The sequence below is a fragment of the Mastigoproctus giganteus genome, chromosome 5 (genome assembly GCF_048544385.1).
Source record: "Mastigoproctus giganteus isolate SK-2022 chromosome 5, ASM4854438v1, whole genome shotgun sequence".
NCBI lineage: Eukaryota > Metazoa > Arthropoda > Arachnida > Uropygi > Thelyphonidae > Mastigoproctus > Mastigoproctus giganteus.
The window spans coordinates 205,842,427-205,865,651 of record NC_143579.1 but is presented as its reverse complement, the minus strand read 5'-3'; the positions used below and the strand labels follow the sequence as shown (position 1 = coordinate 205,865,651).

At 41.7% G+C, this 23,225-nt stretch overlaps 1 protein-coding gene across 2 annotated transcripts; it reads left to right on the top strand.

Moving 5' to 3' along the window:
- The first annotated feature begins 12,711 nt into the window (after nucleotides 1-12,711).
- On the top strand, nucleotides 12,712-21,724 carry LOC150086030 (peptidylprolyl isomerase domain and WD repeat-containing protein 1). 2 transcript variants are annotated; one of them, XM_090373662.1, is made up of 2 exons: nucleotides 12,712-12,746; nucleotides 19,918-21,724. In XM_090373662.1, the coding sequence occupies exons 1-2, from the start codon at nucleotides 12,712-12,714 to the stop codon at nucleotides 21,722-21,724; spliced, it is 1,842 nt and encodes a 613-aa protein (XP_090229788.1). The 2 variants fall into 2 exon arrangements, with proteins under 2 accessions (XP_090229788.1, XP_090229787.1); XM_090373661.1 differs by lacking the exon at nucleotides 12,712-12,746 and having other exon boundaries at nucleotides 19,758-21,724.
- Nucleotides 21,725-23,225: the final 1,501 nt, after the last annotated feature.

Below are 23,225 nucleotides of genomic sequence, written 5' to 3'. Positions count from 1 at the left end.
TCGAGTGTTATATCCAGAATGGTGGTGGGAATTCCTCTCTTTATGCGGTATGCAAGGCCACGACGAATAACCTCCAGGTCCAGGGGAAGAGTGCCTGCTAAGACCTGCAGGGCAGGATTACTGACTGTGCAGCATGCTCTAGTCACAGTGAGTAGGATATTGCGTTGAATTGTATGTAGCTTTGCTTTATTACGTGCAATGATGGCACGAGGGAACCATATGGCTGCACCATAGCACACAGCTGGTAAGAAGATGGTTTTATAAAGTAGCATGAGAGTCCTCCTCTTCAAACCCCAGTCTGCTCTGCTAATTCTTATGATCATGGCAGTATAACGTCGTATTTTATTGGAGAGGTAATTAAGATGAGGTAAGAATGTTAATCCGGAGTCGAAGGTTACTCCTAGATATTTTAGTTCTGTTTTGAGTTGCAATGTCTGCCCAGAGATTTTAATTTGGGGTGGTCTTCTTATGTCCAAGGATCCTTTGAGGAGGATAGTCTTCGTTTTTTCCCCAGAGATGACTAACTTGTGGTTGTTTGCCCAATTTTGGAGGATCGTTAAGGCAGGGGAGGCAATTTGCTCAAGCTGAGTTCTAGAATCAGCTTTGATAAGGAGGATGAGGTCATCTGCATAGGCCATGCAGTCCACAGGACCCAAATCCATAAGAAGAAATTCATCTAGTATCAAGTTCCAGAAGTAGGGCCCAAGAACCGAGCCCTGTGGACACCCTCTTACAACTGGTCGGGAGGTTTTCTGAAAATTTGTTTGAACAGTGACTGAGCGGTTGAAGAGGTAGTTCTGGAGACAGCGGTAGAGGTTGAGTGGAATATTGATTTGACGTAATCTCCTGACAATGCTAGGCCACCAGATGGAATCGAAGGCACCAGCAAAGTCAATGGAAATAGCCAGTAGATATTTTTCTGTGGTTGAGTTTGCTGTGTTGAGCAGATTGTTCATAGCATCTTCAGTGGAGCATCCTGGCTTAAAGCCATACTGCTTTGGAGAGTCTAAGTTGGCGGTCTGGTAGTAGGTGGATAATCTGGATTGAAGCAGCCACTCCATTACCTTTCCAAAGACCGGGAGAAGAGCAATGGGGCGGTAAGATGTGGGTAGAGTAGGATCTTTATCTGAACCTTTTAGGATGAGTCGAAGCACTGCCTGTTTCCAAGAATAAGGGAAAATTCCTTTCTCAAGGCATTTGTTGAACAGTGCTAATAGGTGGTTTGGGAGATGTGTTGCTGCTTTCTTGATGACCTCAACCTCAATATTATCATGACCAGGGCATTTATTCATTTTTGTTCTGTCAAGTGCTTTGTTCATTTCCTCAGAGGTGAAAGGAGGTTCTATTTTATTGTTGGAGAAGGCCTGGTTGTCTTGTTTAATTTGCTTTTGTTCATCATTGAGGGGACTCTCGTCAGTCTGAAGTAGGGCATTCAGAATATTATTCATGGATTCAGCCCATGTGTGTGTTGGATTGCCATCAGGAGTCCGGGTTGCATTTAACATCCCTCCCCTGGGCAGCTTGTTCATAACAATGCGATAAACGAACCCCCAAGGATCTGCATTACCAGTGGTTGTCACAAGGTTCTGCCAAGACACTTTCTTTTTCTGCCGAATGAGGCTTGTGTAGTCGTTACGATATCTTCTATATGCTTCCCGTAGAGCCTGGACCTCAGCAGGAAGCCAGGAGTGCCTCGCTCTCTGGAAGGCTTTTCGGGCAGTGTGGACTTGCCGCCTTAGGTGTTCTGGTTCCCTGCACCACCAAGGGACAGCTTTTAGGTGCTTCTGACGTTTTTTCATAGTTCTCTCACATGCTTGTTGGAGTGTGCTTGTTAGGAGGGAGAGGTGCTCCTGTGGATCAAGATGGTTTAGCTGGGATGTATCCATTTGTAGCTTTGATTTTATATTGTCCTTGAAGGCATTCCAGTCAGCTGTTTTGATGGAGTATCTGTTGATATCGTGGTAGGTGGGAGGAGTACTATCAAGTTGTCTAGATAGATGGAAGGAGATGGCCCTGTGGTCTGAGGTGGTCCAGGCCTCATGAACCATCCATGATGAGAACTTTTGTGCTATGGACCGTGTGGCGAGCGTAACGTCAATGTTGCTTTCCCACAGGGTATTGCTGAAGGTAGAAAGGTGATGTGGTTTGTTAAGGACTTCAAATGGAGAAGATGAAAGGAAATCTTCTAATTGCTGTCCATTCTGGGAAACTATGTGGCCATCCACACGGCTATGCCACAAGCGAGATCTACAATTGGCATCCATCGTTACTAGGATTTTGCTGGAAGGTAAGAGGGTTATGACTGACTGGAGATATTCAATATATGGTGCGATACCAGTTCGTGGTCGGCAGTACAACGAGACTACGTGCAGAGAGCCTTGTTGGCAGATAATGTGTGCACAAACACCAAAGGGGGTGCATAAGGAGTCGATCTTTGTGACTGTAATTGTAGTATTCCTAATAATGATGGCTGCCCATGGAGTATCTGTGGTTGTCTCAATGATCCTATAAGCGCGAGGGTAGCCCTGTACCCGTCCCTTGTGGGTGTAGGGCTCTTGAACGCAAAGGATATCAATTTCTTCTTCATCCATTTTCATTCTAACTTGTTCGACCACATTTCTGGCTCTTTGGGCATTCAGTTGGAGAATTTTGAGGACGTTGGTGGAATGGCGATTATGGTGTACAGCCATAGTCGGTTTTGTTATGGATGATTCTCAATACCTTTAAATAGATTGGACATTTGACATCCCGGACGGAGTGATTGGGATCCATTTTTGCTGCTTTGCTGTTGGCGCAGTTAGGGGCTCGATGTTTGTTTGGACAATTGTTGTAGGTGCGTCCGCGTTCAGCACAGTGGCCACAGGTGAAGTCTTGTCGGGCATAGACATGGGATGTGTGTCCAAATTGGAGACATTTAAAGCACTTGATGGTAGGTATGTGCTCCTTGAACCGGCAAGAGCTCCAGCCAATAAATATTCGTTGTTGTTGGGATAATATATGCCATATCTTCGGGGAGAGTTCGACTACCCAGTTGCAACAAGTACCCGATCTGAATTTGGTGGAGTACTTGACTTTAAGTTCACTTTGAATTTCATGTCTAGTGATATGATCAACAAGGTTCCTGTCATATATTTCCTCAAGGAGGTCATCTTTGGAAATTCCTTTTTCGACATCGAAGATTACAATAGATGGGCCTTTTGGTTTGGGTATCTCAGCGCTAAGACCCAGTTCATTTATCTGTGGGATTTGAATAATGTTTTCTGCATCTTTTTTGGAAGCAGTCTCAATGATGATTCCAGAATTACGGATTTTTCTGAGGCTTTTAATTTTTATGGTTTTCATTTGAGGTTTCAAGTTGGTAGTAACAACCTCCTTGACAGCCTCGCTTGAAGTAAAGCAACCCTCTTGGGTCGCACGAAAGATGACTAGGTTTTGTTCTCTATTCTGTCTGGTGTTGGGAGAGGCAAATAGCTTATCTGCCATTGGTTGGATCCTCAGCGCATCTGAATAGGACCGGGGGCGCTGTGGAATTTCACTTGGTTACCGGTTCTTGGTCTGGTGATAATCATTAACTGTGATATTCGGTTCACTGTCCATAAGGTGGCAGTCAGTGTGATTGGGAGGATGGGCATTAATTTTTGGCCGCTGTACCATAGTAGCATAGGTTGATTCTGGGATAGGTGTAGGGAGAAGTGCTGGTCGTGTCTGGCGGTTTGATTGTGCTGTCAAATCTGGGAGGAAAGAGTTCTGAGTGCTATGGCTGGTCCAAGCTGGACTGCTGAGGGCCTTTGTCAAAGTATAATTTGTTTCCCTCAGTTTTTCATTTATTGCAATTAGTTGTTCATTCTGTAGTATTAGGTCATGTAACATTTTCTCGAGGGTACTCCAGCAGCCTGTAACTTTTTGGGCAGCTGGCTTGGTTACTCTACTTCCTTCAAAGCGAAGGCAGCATTCCATCATGGACCTGAGGATCCTAATTTTCTCCAAGTAAGAGCAATCCTTATCTAGTGAGGACTGCATGGAGTTCAGTTCTTCTTCTAGGTTCTCCCAGAGAGTAGCTGAAGGAGAACAGGTTTTAGTGGATTTCTTGACCTTTTTTTTGGGTTTTAGCCGTTTTCGCTCAGCTGGAGGGGTGGAGTTATTCAAATTGGTGTCCACACCCGCGACCTCCTCATCAATAATAATATTGCTATTATTTGGATCCCGTTGCGAGAAAACATCAGTGCCTAACTTAGCTGGTTGTTTGTTGAGCTGTTTAATCAGAGCTGAGTTTGGGCAGATGTTTTCAAGTAGTTCCTGGTTGCTTGAGGTGTGCCGTGCTCTGCATGAAGGGCGCAACAGCACAACTACGGGAGTACTGTTTCCCGTTTGAGATTCGATTTTTGACATATTTTCTTTAATTTTATTGTTGTTTATTATTACTATTTTATTTATTATCAATTATTTATTATGATTCACCTATTATTATTTATCCATGTATTATAATTATTACTCATTTATTTATTATTATTATTTATTTTTTTTTTTATTTTTTTATTTTTTGAAGTTGTTCAAAACAGCTAGAATTTATAGCCAATTAGCAGGAAGCTTCTTAATGCCAACTCGAAAAACGTAGGTTCGCTAAGTGAAACAATATGGTGGCGAGCAAAGGAGACTGGCGATAAACATGGTAAAAGGTAAAATAAACTGCTAGGATCTAAATCGCACCATAACATACCAAATTGACAGAACCATGATGAGGAGACCTACCATCAGGCTAAATATGAACAGATTTTCAATAGAAAAGGCAAATCGGCAGATGTTTCAGGAGCAAATTATAGCTAAAGCCAATGAATTGAGGGACGAAAATCCTGACTGGCAGGGAAACCCAGACATCCTACAAAGAAAAATAATCCAAATAATTACTGTACAACAGCGGCAGAAGCAGCAATGAGAAGAACGATCCCGGCGTCAGGTGCGAAGCCCTAGTGGTCTCCGGAGCTCCAAGGACTGAGGAGGGAAGTCCAAGCAAAAAGGAAAGGGTTCCAGTAGGCCCGAAGGTCATGGCCGGCCGTGGAGGTGGAGTATCTGCGCCAGCGCTATAGGGAGGCCAGCCACCCCCCCACCTGGAGACTGGTTTATAAATAATCACAAACAAATTCCCCAGGGTAGAGATTCAAACGGCAACTAAGACCCCACAAGGTACTATAACAACAACCTGGGAGGATTCAACAACTAGCATACTGAATACAATTCTACGGGAACCACCTAGCATGCTAACACCTGATCAACAGACCATCTGTCAGGCAAACGATGCATATACTACGCAGAGAATGGACCCACAAATTACAATGGACGAACTTCAAGCTGCAACTGCGCAAATGAGAAACAAAAAAGGTCCTGGCCCAGATTTGCTGGAACCAGACATTATCAAGAAAGCGGTAGGAATAGCCTCAAACCTCTTACTTCAACTGCTGCCCTATGGCAGGAAAATTTCCAACTAGCTGGAAAACTGCAAACTTGAGCTTGATTATAAAAAATCCAATGAAGAAAGTAGATATGCCGGACTCCTATAAGCCAATAGCTCTGCTCTCCACGGTGAGCAAACTGTTCGAGAGACTCCTACACATGAGAATTACTAGCTACTATAACTCAGCAAACCTCGTGTCTAGCAAACAACATGGTTTCAATCCAGGCTCGTCAACAGTAGATGCACTCCAAAACCTTATCCAAGCAGCAAACAGTGTTTCAAGAAATACTTCCTTGTGCTCTCAATTGACTATGCCGGGGCGTTTCACTCCATTTGGTGGCTGTGCATCCTCGGCAGACTCCGGAAGGAAGGCCTACCGATAAATCTATACAACACCATAAGATCATACCTACATGACAGTAAAGTGGAAGTTATAACACCGTATCAGAAAAACCCGTACACCAAGGCTGCCCGCCGGATTCAGTGCTGGAGTTGCTCCTGTGGAATGTAGTTCTAGATGATTTCCTTTCGATGGACCTAGGAGAGGTGAACAGACAAATGTTTGCAGATGACCTCAACATCGCTGTGGAGGTGAACTCAAGGGCCGGCTTGGAAATCCAGGCTAACAGAGTACTGAAAAAGCTACTGGAATGGACGAAGCTGCATTCATTGACAATTTCCCCGACAAAGACGGGCTCAATCCTATAAAGGGACCCTAGACACTCGTCGGCCGCCACAGATTAAAATTGAGTGCGTAACCATCAAGCTTAGCACACAACTAAAGTATCTTGGAATCATTTTAGACTGAAACTTATCCTTCAAGCAACATCTCCTCTACCGGAAGGAGAAAATCAGAAAACACACGGCCATTATTGCAAGAATCACTAGAAAAGACTGGGGACTAAAACTAAGAACTCTAGCACTCTACTACAAAGTGATATCCCAGCAATAACCTACGGCTCGCCTGTGTGGTTTACTAAGGCAATTACAACGGTTAACAAAAGAATTCTTGGCACCATCCAGAGAAATATTCTGCTAAACTATAACTCGTGCCTGCTGTACAGTGAGCACCCATGCCTTACAGCTCCTGGCAGGCATGCTTCCCCTTGATCTAGAGGTTGTGCGTTGTGGGCTAATGTACATGCACTCAAGAGGAATCCAAACAACCTTCATAGGGTACACAACAGATCAGACGAATATTCGGAAACAGGAAAAAACGCGGCTGGTGCTGCACCTGCGGCAGGCATCGCAAGAGAGATGGTCAAACCCCTGTAAAGGAGAAATCAGAAGAAAATTCTTACCTCAAGTCAGCAGAGTGTACCCAAGAACCCCACATTGGTTCTTCCCAGGATTACATACTACATACCTACTGACAGGTCATGGTGCCACAAATGCAAAGCTAAATAATATGGGAACTGTAGAGGACCCAAATTTTGGATGCGGAGAGATAGACTTGGTAACACATAATGTATGAATGTGAATAATATGAGAATCTCCAAAGCATCTTGACAACCAAAACTACATACCTTCCTCGTAATCGGGAACACCTTGACTGGACACGGAAGAAGAAGAATACAAAGAGTTCAGTAAGTTTGCGCAGGAGCTTTTCGCAAGGAGTAGGAGGATATTGATCCCGCTGCACAACAACGAAGGAGATTAACAAAGTAGACCATAGACCCGCACCAAACGAGCAAGAAAGAGCAGCAGGAAATATAAGTAAGGGAATGGTGCCCCTATCAACAAATCGTTACTGACTGAACACCCAGAAATGACACCTAAACTTGACGCTATTAAATAGAAAAGGTGATGGATAAGCCCCAAATCAGCCCCAGGTCTGATGGACCAGAACTGACTACCCACAAAGCGCCAAGTACAAGTAAAAAATTCCTTACCAAAACCGAAATTAGCAAATGGAAGAACTGGAAATACGACTGAAGTATAACAAATACCAACTAATGGAACGATTTTCTAGTCCCCCAGTCGGGGTATTAGGAAGAGTCACATCCTAAATTTGACCTTCTGACCTTTGGCGATCTAAACCGGGTGCCCTAACCTGGTTTCTTTAAATCCCCAACTCCTGGCAGCGGGGAGAGGACGGTTCCTGTCTCCTCCCCTCCCTTAGGTGATATGGCCTATTGGTGACCCAAAACGGCGCTCCCTTGTGCGGATCTGTTTTTTCCCATTTCCTGGGGAGGGGGGAGCGGTTTTTCCTATCTCTACTCCCCTCCTTGCCTCCCCATATTTTCACTCTGGTGGAGCATGGGCATGCCTCACTGAAAATGGGGGGGTCACCTTCCTATCCGAACCCCTCTTCTTTCTATTTTACTCCCCCAGGCTTCAACCTCCCCTCCCAACACTTTCTGCTGAACAGCGAATGCCCCACATGTCCAAATTTAATCACATCAAATTTTGCCCGACCTTTCAGGCTCTGTAGAAATAGTTCTTTCAGCGTAAAACCCCACGCAGCGCTTTCTAAATGCAGTTTTACCGAAATCACCGGCGATTGTTCTAACCTTTATTGTAGGTCCTAGCCACCGAAATCCCAGGAAAGTTAGTGGCAGGACCTGACAGAGTACAATTAGTCTCTTGGTATACCCGGTCGGCGTCCCTAGACATGGAACCGCTGGGTGCCACTAGGGGCCCCGCGGCCAACAGGCCGGATGAACAATGGGCACAACAAACTACATACCACGTGACCCATACATTACTTTTAATCCTCTGGCATAGACAGGGTACTGTCACTCGATACATAGAACATACACGGAAATGGGAGAAATCCCCAGAGCCATCTGACCCTCAACATACCTATACCTATAGAGCTTGCTGCACTGTCAGCACTCATACGCTCCAGGTCCTGGCTGGATCCTTTCCCATGGAACTGGAGGTTTTGCACTATGGGCAGCTGTACCAAACTCAAAAGGAAGAGCAGTAACCCACATGGATTTCACTGTTGATCCAACATTCACCAAAACTTTACAACAAAAAAGGCTTCCAGAACACCTAAAAGACACCTGGCAAAACCCATGGAATTTATCCACCAAAGGAATCATTACCAAGAAGTTCTTTCAGATATCAGCAGGGTATATCCACTCTCCCCGGCATGGCTATCTCCCGGAATATGCACCACATTTTTACTGACTGGGCATGGCTCCTTTAGAAGAAAGCTACACGAATTTGGTCTAACAGACACCCCATTCTGTGCCTGTGGAAAAGAAGAATCTTGGGAGCACCTCCTTCACGAGTGCGACCTCATCGAAGACCTGCGTAGACAACTATACACGACAATCCACTCACTAACTCACTACTGAAGAATGAAGAGCAAGTCATTTTATGGAGCAAGACAACTATAGGGCCTTCACTTACTTTTCCCAGCTGCAAGTTTACAAGACAAAGAACCCATTTACCTCCCTAAAGAAAATGACACACCATAATAGGAGTAGGGCTCATCTTTTGGACCCAAATGCTGGACATAACACTATCAAGTTAACATCTTGTGACATACAGAAGGCCATTTGGCGCTCTCCACCCCGGACTAGCTAGGTATCTTTTAACCCCTTCCCCCGGAGGAGGGTGAGGAACTCGTTCCCCATCCCTCCTACCTCTCCCATTTTCCTTCTGGTCGAGCAGCATGCACCATTGCAAGCAGGGACCGTCTACTCTATCGGCCCTTACTTCCTTTTCCTTCCCCCAGCCTTTAGCCTCCCTGCCCTTCTTTCACTTCACACCGCATCTGCCCCACACGTCCAAATTTAATTAGCACCAAAATTCTTACCCGACCCCAAAGCTTGATATGTCCAGCGTATAATCCCATCTAGAGAAATTTCTAAAGTTATCGGCAGAATAGACCGCGTTCATCTTTCACTTTTTAGGTCCTAGCCACTGAAATCTCAGGAAAGTAGGTGGCAGACTTACCACAGTAGATTTGTCTCAATGGTACACCTTGTGGGCCTCCCTGTGGCTGGGTATGATAACGTCAGGTTCCACCAGGGGCCCGGCGGCTAACAGACCGGATGAACAATGGGCACAACACACTACATATCACATGATGCATATACTGTTAAAATCTCTGGCTTTGACAGAGTACTGTCACTCGATACATAGAACATACGCGGAGATGGGAGAAATTCCAGGAGCCGTTAGACCCTCAAAATATCTATACCTATACCTATACCTATAGATGGATGATGTCGCAGAGAAATATTAATAATACTGCATCGAGTGTGCCTCAGGATAAAGTCACTTGTGTTTATGCCTTAGCCAGAGGGGTCGGTTCGAAAAATCGGAAACGGGTTCCCAAGGAAGACGAGCAAGTGACGTTGTCCACCATATGGCTACCACAATAGAAGGGCAAGACCATCCAACCCCACCAACTAGAGGTGCTTCCTGCGCAACTACGCTGGTGACCACTCAGAAAGGGAGAAAACGCCAACGCATGAAGTGGAGCATCGAAATGAATACGTACATTATGCAAGCATACTACGAAATAACGAAGCTGGAGACCGATATAACAACTTACGGAGCGAGACTACATACCAAGTGGCTTGAATGATTCCGGATATATTGAGGTCACCGAACAACGAATAGCGGGCCAGAGCAGGACCATCGTCACGAAGAACCTGATAGTTTCTGCAATCTTGGAAAAAATCAAGCAGGACGTGAACGATAAACTACGAAGAACAAATAATACGGTACCAGAGGAGGAAGAATCAGAAGAGGAAGGGCAAGAAGAAATACAACCCACAGCAGCTGAAGGGAAAGAGACGACGTCATGATATCCAGAATAGAGGACGAGTGGAAGAAAACCCTAATAGATTCGAAGGAATGTACCCCACAAAGACTCACGTGATACTGAAGCAGAGGCCGAACAGACCCTTGTGAAGAGTCACAGACCACCTCAAACGGCACATAATACCATATTACGTCGACAGCTATGGTGCAACACTGGAGGCCATCCACACAGCCGGGTGTTATGCTGCGGTAGCACCCAAGAGGATTAATGGAAGATAAACGAGAGAAAAGCAACAGAAGAACAGAAAACAGAAAGAACCGCCAGCTTGGGAAAGAAGACTTCAGCAGGAGATAGAAGAATTAAAAGTCAAAATAGGCCAATTGACCAACGTGGTTGACCAGTAGCAATAGCCAATTAACCAGTACCAACAGGACAATAGGAGTAAGAAATTAATTGGAAAAGTGAAGAGCATCCTTAATAGAGACAGCGTCCACAGCAAACATGAGACAAAAAATCAGAGAATAGGAGAGTACTTGAACACATTGAAGCAGAACCTCCTTGCACCCAACAAGAGACTACGCCGATGCAAGGAGCTTAGTGTGTGTGTGTGTGTCCGATGACATATGCCCATGATGCCACTTGGCCTCAACACATCACCACAGGGTGCAAGGTGATCACCCAGACTCAGTACACTTATAGACACGACTAGATATCCAGGATAATACTTCAGAAGCTAGCAACGAAATACCGGTTGATCGAAGAAATGTACCGTACTTCAAGTACGAACCCTAAGCAGTACTAGAGACCCCAATCCACAAGCTGTACTGGGACCGCGCAAAAATAACGGATAGGACAATCGCGCACAACAGACCGGACATAACCCGTGTGGACAAGAAGGAAAAGGCTACCTATCTGATTGACATAGCGGTACCAAGTCTGCATGAATAGCACAGGTATCGTCATCGTTCTCCCCACACCGGGTGGATAAGGCCCGAGTTCGAATCGCGTCGATGACGCGAGCAACTTTACTGGTCTTTTTTCACTCCGTGGCTGAGATAGTCAGTTTCAGACGTTGATAGCAAGGTTTTTCCCTCAGAAACTGCGGTTTTTCGTCCAGCAAAACTGGCAATCGACTAGAGAACACACGCAATTTACAGACAAAACACATATATACCTATAAATTAGAAGTAATGGGTGGATTAATATAATAATTTGATTTGATTTGATAGCGGTACCAAACATTGGCAACCTGCAGAAAACCAATGGGGAAAAAATCAGGAAGAACACGAACCTGAGAGAGGAGATCAAAGAGATGTGGAATATGCAACAGTAACGACCATCCCGATCATTGTGTCAACCACAGGTATGGCGCTTGTCCTTGCATAACAGACTATCAGCAATAGGTCTTCCTGCGAACACATACAAGGAACTCCAGAAAGTCGCAATTCTGAACACTTCTGGGTTATTAATGAGAGAGTTCCTCAACCAACAGTAACACCATACATAACAACAACCACCCTGTGTGCTTGGCAGCAGGAACATACACGTCACAAGGTGGAACCCTTAATCAGGGAGAAATAATATAAGAGGAATAATAATAATAATAATATGATATCATTAGAAATGTGATATTTAGCATAAAATTAAAATAATGTGAAACTAAGATATTTTTAAAATTAAAACTATTGATTAATTTAAGATTACAAACCTCACCTTCTTGAATATCATATAATAAAATATAATATTTCACATTATAATATACAGATATTCAGAATTGTTGTGTTATATTTTACTCAACTCTTTTATCTTTCTTATTTTTATATTATCATGTTTAAAAGATAATAAGGTATCTTTATTTATATAAAGATATCTTTTAAACGGTTTTAGCATTACCAATAGATTGACTGGAATTTGTAGTTGGTCACCCACACATTAGCAAGGCTTTTGTGGATTTATTGGGTGATTGTTTTCTACAGCAGCATGTTCGGGAGGCAACTAGAGGGAGTAATACTCTTGATCTGATTATCAGTAGTGATTCTTCATGCATTAAGAATCTGCATTAAGAATTACCATATATTCTATATGGTTGGACCAACTGATGATGTTACCAACAGCAAATTCAAAATGGGAAGCATTCAAAGAATTAATCTTGGAAGCTACTAGGCTTTTCATACCAACCTAGAAATATTGTTCAAGGTTTCGGCCTAAATGTGTGTCAGATGAAGTAATTAGATATGTCACGCAGAAGAAAAATGCATGGAATACATATAAAATAACAGGTGACGCGGAAGCCTATGATAGAGATAAGCTGCACTGTAACAAAGTCACAAAGGAGGTTAGGCAGGCGAAGGCAGATTACGAGAAATCTTTGGCAAAGGATGCAAAGAAAAACAGCAAAGAGTTCTTTACTTATGTAAACTCTAGAAGGAAAGGGATGAATCAGATTGGTCCACTTGATATTGATGGTTCAACTGTTGATGATCCTTCTCAGGTAGTAACAAACTAAATGAATATTTTGCATCGTCATTCAAAAATGAGTAGTTATTCTGGGAGGGAATTGCCAGAGGTGTATTAATCTCCGACAGTAAATTAGAAAATCTTGTAATAACTAAGAGTAAAGTGGAGGAGAAATTGTTAAAGTTAACATAAGAAAGGCACCTGGGGTGGATGAAATCTATCCAGTTATATTAAACCAGGCAGCGAAGGAAGTAAGCAACCCGTTAGCTATAATTATGAGAACTTCCAATGGGTATGTGCAAATGGTCACATTTGCACTTACCCATTGACTGGATATGTGCAAATGTGACCCCAATTCACAAAGGAGGATCGAAGACTGACACAAGTAATTATAGACCTGTGAGTTTAACTTCTGTTCCAGGAAAATTAATGGAGGCACTGGTTAAAGAAGCACTGCAGGATCATTTAGACAAGAATTCAGTTATAGCTCAGACACAGCATGGTTTTGTTAAGGGGAAGTCTTGCCTGACCAACTTGATTGGATACTATGATGCAGTCACAAAAGAACTGGATGCAGGGAATAACTTTGATATTATATACTTGGATCTTAGAAAGGCTTTTGATACTGTTGCACATGGAAGACTGCTACACAAATTGGAGCAGTGTGACATTGGAGGCAAATTGCTGCTATGGATAAAGGGGTGGTTGAGGGGGAAGACAGAGAGTGTAATCAATGGTCACTGCTCATTGTGGACTAATGTTATTAGTGGAGTCCCTTAGGGTTCAGTGTTGGGTCCATTATTGTTTTCTGTATTTATAAATGATATTGATGATGGTATATCAATCTTAATGTCCAAGTTTGCAGACGATACAAAGGTTGGCAGGGTTGTCAAGGACACTACTGACACTATCCTGCTGCAACAGGATCTGGAAAGGTTGAGCAGATGGGCTGAGAGGTGGCAAATGAAGTTTAATATTGACAAATGTAAAGTACTACATATGGGAAACTGTAACCCCAGAATAACGTATCAACTCTGTGGTACTGCACTGACAGTGGTAGAGAATGAAAAGGATCTGGGAGTAACTGTGCAGGCAGATAAGAAGTTTTCTGATCAGTGCAGACGGGCTGCAAGAGTAGCTCATGGTGTCTTGTCAATAATATAGAGGAATTTTTCTAGCAGGGATAAGGAGGTGATTATTTCCTTGTATAAGGCAATTGTCAGGCCACATCTTTAGTACTCTATACAGATCTGGAGGCCTCATTTCAAGAAGGATATAGAGCTGCTGGAACAAGTACAGAGAAAGGCAACAAGAGTTGCTCTTACGAAGAAATGCTTAAGTTTTGCAATTTACAGTGTCTGGAGACAAGTCACCGGCGAGGTGATCTGACAGAGGTGTATAAAGCCTTGAATGGTTTGAGCATGCTGAATGCTGATGGGATTTTTTTCACTTGCTCAGAATAATTGCCTGAGAGGGCATAAATTCAAATTAGGGAAATACAGTTGTAGGATAGATATGCGGAAATTTGTCTTTAGCCAGCGGATGGTCGATTGTCGGAACAAACTCCCATCTGTCGTCGTAGAGGTTGACAGCTTAAATAGATTCAAGTCAGAACTTGACAAACATGTTCAGCGAGTGGATGGGTGAAATACGGTTTTTATTTATTTTTTTTATTTTTTAGCTGATGCTATATAAGCTTGCTTTCTTGCATCATGTGCCTTTGCTAATGCTAATAGCAACTTGTAAACGGGAAGGAGTCTGGAACAAACAGAGGCGTTCCTCGGGTTTGTGGCGCTCGGATGCCAGTTGCAATTTGGCGTCCGGTGCCAAGTGAAATTTGACGCCCCCCTTTAAAATTTTCTTCATATGTGTATGTAAGTTTCAGGTTTTCAGGCTCCCGGGAAGTTGGCACCCGGATGCAGGCACCCCTTGACCGTCGGGACGGTCCGCCCCTCGGGACAAATCCTTGAAGCTCCTAGGTTTTTTTATACCAAGAGATACTGTTTAAGGCTTAGACCTAAAAAGATCTGTCATTTGTACTGCTGTTACTAATGGCAGAGAAGTCTAATGCATGGAATGAGTATAGATTGAACAGTTAATACAGAAGCTTACAGTAGATACAAGGTCGTCTACAATCGGTTACAAAGGAGCTTATGGAAGTCAGAAAGCTATGGCAGATTACGAGATTGCTTTGGCTAAATATGCTAAGATTTGCAGGAAAGATTTTTTCACATAATTTGTGACTTTCGCATGAAATTGTTTCGCTACATGCACACCATTCTGACATTGTTTTCTAATCTTATTTCACACTAGAAAGAAGCGAATAAATCACATTGGCCCACTTGATATCTGTGGTGTAAATGTTGATGATGGTCTTGAGATTGTTGACAAGCTAGATACGTATTTTGCGTCTGTGTTTACTCATGAAAAAGTTTTTAGGGATGGGGACATCAGAAGTGTATGAAATTCTAACAGGAGGCTGAATGGTATGTGATAACTTAGGGGAAAGTGGATGAGAAATTGTTGAAGATAAATATAAAAAGTCATGTGGGATGGATGGGATCTATCCCAGTATATTGAGGGAGAGCTATAAAGCTTTCGCGGAGGTCTATAAAGCTATAAAACTATAAAGGTTTTACTAGCTTTACACAAAAAAGTTCTTGAAATCCCTAGAAACTTTCACAGATGGGCCTTATACCAACCAGGGCAAAACAACAATCCATAGCTAAAGTATCCATATCTCTCACTACTCCCAGATGATGACATTTTAAACTGACAGGGTAGCTACGTCAGCTTCCTGACAAATACCCAAATTTGACTAAACGGGATTGACTATGTCCCTAAGTTTACCCTGCCCTAGTGGGGGATATGAGGGACCGCACGCCAAATAAATAAACGCATAGGGGAAGGAGATGTACAGGCAGCCAGGGAAGCAGCTTAGCTGAAAAAATATTGGTATGCAAGTAGCAAGGGACTGCAATGCAGAATGAAAGAAGAATGGATTAAATGAATGAATGAAAGAGTGTGAAAGACCGAGTGAATGCGTGGGACACTGAATGATAGAGTGAAATAGAAGTTGGAAAGAGTGAATGAATGTTATTTTTGGTGAGTGAGTGACCGGTAAGTGAGCGAAGGAGAGTGAGTAAGTGTTATAATAATTGAGAGCGACTGAAGGTATGAATGTGATGGAAAGTATGTAAACATAATTTAATATGTAAATTTAGAATATATACTTACGCATTGGTCCTAGCTACTAATAAAACCAACACACCCACTGCCACCTCCTTGACATGCAAACTTGCAGTCAGGATTGCACCCCAACTGAATAGTAATAGTAAGTTGAGGGGCTCGGAATAGCAGTGAAGAGAGAATGAATATGAATAACTGAGCCAAATACTTGTAAGAATGGATGGAACCATGGGTGTGAGTGAGTCAGAAAGAATAAAGTTAATTCCTAATATTGCTGTAAATATTAACCCTGAGTTAGTTGTTCTTAGTCTTTATTTTTTCTACTCTGTAAACTAACGGCGCCTCCGTAGCCAGGTGGGAAGGAGCAGCAGTGCGTAGCACACGCTTCTTGATTAGACCGGGGTTCGAGCCTGTCTCCACCAAATACGGAAGATGCGGAAAGGTCAGGGGAATGACCACCGCATTCCCGGAGCAATATGGCCTTAGTTGCTAATGCTCCTAAAAACAATAACAAAACAAAACTGTAAACTAACATATTTATAATAACGCTATACACCATTGCACTCCCCTGGTGTCAGAACGAAGATGGATACATGTGAAAAAAGAATTTATAACAATAGAAATGTAAGAAAAAAAAGTATAAAATAGTAAGAAAATGTAAGAAAAAATACAAAACAAAATACAAGCAGTGTGAATGAGGATTAAGTGAATTAATTGTCTCTTCCGCTCCCCCTCCTGATAAGAAGGGTCAGCGGAAGGATGTAGATCTACTGGATTTTAGGAAGGATGTAGATCTGCTGGATTTTAGGAAGGATGTAGATCTGTTGGAACGGGTATCGAGAAGGCCAGCGAGATTGGCCAAGGAAACAAAGGAGTGCTCTTACTAAAAAAAGCTTTAGTTTTACAAATTGCAGTGTCCAGAGCCTAGCCTCTTGCGAAGTGATTTGATTGAGGTGTTTAGGCTTTGAATGGATTAAATGATCTCAATGCTGATGGGATTCTTCCTCTTTCTAAGACTACAAAAAATGAGGGAACATCATAAATTCAAATTGAGGAATGATGGCTGTGCGGTAATTTGCCTTCACTGTGCAGGTGGTTGATTGTTGGAACAATCAACCACCTGTTACGTCTGTTATCATGAACATTGGTAGGTTGAAGAAATTCAAGGAAGAACTAGATAAACTATTGGAGAGTGGATGGACAGTGATGTGGGTGTTTTTTTTGTTTTTTTTTGTCCGGAGCTGTATAAACTTGCTTCCTTGTATCATTTGTTAAAATTAACAAATTTGTTAAAAATTAAGTATCATATTAAAACTAATTCACGTAAGCCACGGTCACTCAGAGCATATATATTTCTGCAAGGTCGGCATTAGCGTAAGGCCGACGAGGCACTGGCCTAGGGGCGCCAAGAGTGAGGGTAACAATCCGCCCTAAACCTTGGCGCAAATTGTTAAAATTAGTATTCTAAAAAATGAAAATCTTCGCATTGGCGGGAGGGCAGGCTCCATCGTCAATGTGGCAAAGGGGTGCCATTTATCGTTGAGTCAGGCCTATATTTCATTACCCTTGCGCTTGAACCCCTTCCCAGGGTACCATATGACAACACTATTAACCGGACACGGACCCTACAAGGAGAAGCTGTTTGGCTTCCGACTCGTTGAGGACCCCAACTGCATATGTGGAGAAAGTGAAAGCTGGAGCCACATAGTCTATGATTGTCAACACTATGAAGACCTCAGAGGGCTACTAATAACAAGGTTAAGATACTTCCCAAAAGGACTGGAGCACCACTTCCTGGACACTGAGGATGAATATAGGGCACTCTCCCAGTATGCGCAAGACCTATTCACCAGGAGAAAAACACTAATAGCTATCTACAGCAACGTACACAGAGATTGACAAAAATCGGCGCCAAATGTGACAAAAAAACTGAAACCTTGCAGAGGACCAGTACTTGGAAAAGAAGAGTGCTGATCACACGGAAGAGAAAAGCAAGGACGGGGGAATGCAGCACAGACAGTAGAGAACAGACTAAACGCAGCACAGTTGCAAACAGCTTGATGGCGATCTGAAGAGGACACCCTCGCCCTCTTCACCTATTATTCCCACTTCCTTGGGGGGAGGGGACATTTTTTGTTCCTTCTCCTCCACCCCCAAACTTCTACTCTGGTGGGGCATGGGCATGCCCCACTGAAAACTGGGGCTATCTACTCTATTGGCCCCATATTTCTGTCTTTTCCCCCCAATCTTCGGTCTCCCTCCCCTCTCTACCTTCATCATAGCGAAAGCCCCACACGTCAAAAACTAAATATGATAAAATTACCTTACGCCCAAAACTCGGCCTAGCAAACCAAAGCGACATTACCCCAGCGCAGATTTTTTATTTACTTATATATTTATTTTTTTTTTATTTATTTTTATTTTTTTTTTATTTTATTTATTTTTTTTTTTTTTAAGGTCCTAGCCGCCGAAATCCCAGGAAATTAAGCGGCAGGACCTGCCAGAGTGAATCTACAGCTACTGGGTTCCTGGTCTGCCTCCACGGGGCGTAAGTGGGACAACGTTGGGCCTCAATAGGGGTCCAACGGCTAAATGACCAGATGAACAACGGTACAGAACACAACACATGAACAATTCCCACACACTTTTAAATCTCTGGCATTTCCCAGTGAACTGGTTCACCACAATGAAAGCAACGCGGAGATGGGGGAAACCCCTGGTGCCGTAAGACAACAACACACACTTACACTTACACTTACACTTACCCCTTTCTATTCTTTTCATTATATAATGTGTATTTTGGGAATTAGATTTAGCATTAGTATTCGTAGAGGCGTACGACGCAAGAAAGCAAGCTTATGCAGCATCAGCAAAAAAAAAAATAAATAAATAAAATAAAATAATAATAATCCTCCCATTTCACCTCTCCATTCGTTCCAAATGCCTATCCAGCTCAGCCTTAAATTTATTTAGGTTATCAACTTCCACAACAAAAGATGGAAGTCTGTTCCACCAATCAACCACCCACTGGCTAAAGGCAAATTTCCGCACATCTATTCTACAACTATCTTTCCTCCATTTGAATCTATGCATCCTCATTTTCTTAATCTGGACAAGAGGAAGAATCCCATCAGCATTCAGCTTGTCATCCCATTCAAGGCCTTATACACCTCAATCAAATTACCTCGCAGGTGCCTACTTTCCAGGCGCTGCACTTTGCAGAACTTAAGCCTTTCTTGGTAAGAGCTCCCCTTTGTTCTCCTCACTAATCTTTCTGACCTTCTTTGTACTCGTTGTAGCAACTCTACATCCTTCCTAAAATGAGGCCTTCAGACCTGTACACGGTATTCCAGGTGTTGACTGACCATTACCTTGTATAATGGGATAATCACATCCCTGTCCCTGCTAGCAAAATTCCTATATATCATTGACGAGACTCAATGGTTACTTTATTATTTGAATTGTCGCTTTTCGTGTGTTAACTGTATTAATCTTTGTGATTAGTAATGCCCTGAGGTGTTAAATTATAGTCTTGAACGGAATAATGTGGGTGGCGTCGTATGTTAAACGTCAATGCAACTAAGGCTATGAGGTGTGAATATATATGTATTTGCAAGTATTCTGCTGTCATTTTGTTGTATTCTGAACGCAAAACTCGAGATTCAGAGACTTATTCACTTTGTTAAAAAAAACCTTAAAAATTTCTCTGGTCATTGACAAGATTCGAAGTCAGGCCTGTCCTTCTCTGATTTTTTTGATTACCGATATCTCCAATATGCAACCAGCGAGGGCCTTGAACCGAATATGATAAATATCTAAATTGGGCTACCCGAATTCATAATTTGCTATTTGTCTCATGAAGTTGTCGTGCGACATGCACACTGTGCTGACATCTTTTTCTAGTTTTAAATCAGTATTGATGGTTGGTGATTCTAGTTTGTGTCTTTTGTTTATTTTAACGTGCTTGCTGAGGCTAGAAAAATAAAATGCCGAAGTTTGTTTTAGCAGATTTATTTGCCTGATTGTAAAGTACATGTCAGACAATGTCAGAGAAGCGACAGTGCGAAGATTTTAAGGAAGGTACTTGTGACAGTTCCGATGAGGAATTGATTGGTCCTTCGGTATCTGAGGCTTACAAGCCTAAGAAGAGAAAAGTTCTGCAGTATGAGAGTATGTATCTTAACAATATTCCTTGTGCCGAAGAGTACGAAAAAAGTTACATGCATCGTGATGTTATTGTACATGTTATTGTGACAAAGACAGACTTCATAATTACAGCAAGTTGTGATGGACATATTAAATTCTGGAAAAAGGATACAGAAGGTATTGTATTTGTCAAACATTTTAGAGCTCACGTAGGAAATGTTCAAGGGGTTTGCTGTAACATAACTGGTGCATTGTTGTGTTCCATATCTAACGATAAATCTTTAAAAGTATTTGATGTAGTTAATTTTGACATGATAAACATGATGAAACTACAGTATTTGCCGGGGTGCTGTGAATGGATACACCGAGCAGGGGACCCAATTACTGCCTTAGCTGTATCAGATAGTGAATCCTCAGATATTTATATATACGACGGAAGGGGTAATAATACTCAACTTCATGTGTTGCGTAAATTACATACCGCTCCAGTTGTTTTAATGAAATTTAATCCAGTATTTGAAGTTATGGTGTCAACTGATAAGAAAGGAATCTTAGAATATTGGTCGGGAGTTAAACATGACTATGCATTTCCAAAAAATGTTTCTTTTGAATCTAAACTAGATACAGATTTATATGAGTTTACAAAATATCAGACTTATCCAACAGGATTATCATTTTCACCAAGAGGAGACCAGTTTGCAACACTCTCTACAGATAGGAAAGTAAGGGTGTTTCGGTTTAAGACAGGAAAATTAATTCGTGTTTTTGATGAAAGTTTGCAACAGCTATCAGAGTTACAGCAAATTCGACAGCAGTTACCAAATATGGAATTTGGTCGTAGGATGGCAGTGGAACGAGATTTAGAGAAAACTGAAGCCTTCCATTCGGCAAACATCACTTTTGATGAGAGTGGCTATTTTTTATTATATGCATCCATGTTAGGTATAAAAATTATTAATGTGTGGACAAACAAGTGTGTACGTGTTTTAGGAAAAAATGAAAATATTCGTCCTTTACATCTTGCCCTGTATCAAGGAATTCCAAATCGACCTAAAGCAGCATTAACAATTGAAATGCAAGCATCAGAAAATCCCACCTTGGAAAGTATTTCTACAGATCCTACAATATTTTGTACTGCTTTTAAAAGAAACAGGTTTTACTTGTTTAGCCGTAGAGAACCAGAAGATGCTAAGAGTGTTGATGCAGAAAGAGATGTATTCAATGAAAAGCCTTCAAAAGAAGATATCATTGCAGCAACTGAAGCAGCAGGTCAACAACTTCTGTATAATAATTGCATTATACACACAACTATGGGTGATGTTCACTGTAAATTATATTCTAAGGAATGTCCAAAGACTGTTGAGAATTTTTGTGTTCATAGTAAAAATGGATATTACAATGGACATGTTTTTCATCGTGTTATTAAAGGTTTCATGGTCCAGACAGGTGATCCAACTGGTACTGGAACAGGTGGTGAGTCCATATGGGGTGGGGAATTTGAGGATGAATTTCATTCTACTCTTCGACATGACAGACCATACACTCTAAGCATGGCTAATGCTGGACCAAACACAAATGGTTCCCAGTTTTTCATCACAGTAATTCCCACTCCATGGCTGGATAATAAGCATACAGTATTTGGTCGTGTTACAAAAGGCATGGAAGTTGCCCAGAATATTAGTAATGTAAAAACCAATCCAAAAACTGATAAGCCGTATGATGATATATGTATCATTAATATTACTCTGAAATAAATGCACGAAATGTTTTCTAACTTTTGGTAATAAATTTTTATACATTTATATACCATCGTATGTTTCTTTATAAATTCTGAAATTAATGCTATACTTTGTGATAACTACTAAACTTGCAAATAATTGTATGGGGTAACCACTTTACTCAGTCTGAAAACATAAATACACTAAAGGAAATACGTTTTCAAGATGAATGAAAGACTACATATGGAGTACTCTGTGTTCAATGTGCAGTTAATTGCTAATTTTAATAAGTTATCAAAACAATGCTGCCTGACAGGTTAAATGTGAATTATAAGAGGAGACCTGATATAGCCGAGTGGTTAAGTATGGTAGTGCAAAAGCACATACGTTTGAGTGGATAAGGAGGTGATTATCCTCTTGTATAAGGCAATGGTCAGGCCAGATCTTGGGTACTGCATACAGGTCTGGAGGCCTCATTTTAGGAAGGATGTGGAGCTGCTGGTATGAGTGCAGAGAAGGGCAATGAGATTGGTGAGCAGAACAAAGGGATGCTCTTATGAAGAAAGGCTTCAGTTCTGCAAATTGCAGCGTCGAGTGAGCAAGCTCAATGCCGATGGATTCTCCGTCTTGCTCAGACCATACACATGAGGGGGCACAAATTCAAATCGAGGAATAATAGTTGCAGAATACCTGCATGGAAGTTTGCCTTAGCCAATGGGTGGCTGATTATTGGAACAAACTTCCACATGTTGTGGAAGTTGATAGTTTAAATAAATTAATTGGAGGGAATGAATAGGTAAAACAACATGGTTTTTTTTTTGGCTGATGGTGTATAAGCTGGCTTTCTTGCATCATTTTCCACTACTGATGCTAATACAGTTGAGTATATTCATTGTTTGAATGATTAATTGTAAACTTCCCTGCACCAGTGGTCGTATAAACAGGAAGTATAGTGGATTTTTTCATGTTTTGTCACTGTGAGGTTAGTCATTAGTTAATTTCCATTTGTAGCATAATTATAACAGATGTTTTATTTTTTATAAATTGAGCAGTAAGGAAATTTCCCTGCTTATCTTTACCTCTGGCTCCAGAAAATTCAATAATCTTGTATCTGTATTTAAGTCATTTCCTCTGTTATATATAGTGTGTATAAAAGTAGTAACCCATAAGTACAGAGTGATTTGTGACACCAAAACAGACAACTCAAACCTTAAAGACTATCCAAACTTTTCACATTTATATTTTATTGTATACACATGTTGGAGTCTTAAAAACGAATATTTTGTGTTTACCTGTCTGCTCAACAGATTTCTGGTTAGAAATTAAAAATTTAGTAAATAGGTCATTAATTTGGCATAATTTTTAGTCATTACAAAAAAAAAAGTATAAAAGTAACAATTTCAATTTATTTTAATAGTATCTCTCTGTATCTTCCTCTTTGTTCCAACCTAGAGTTGGGTCAGGTGAATCAAAGCCTTCCACCTTTTTCTATTTTCCTAAATCATCTTCTGTCTTTCTCTCCCACTCAATTCCCTTT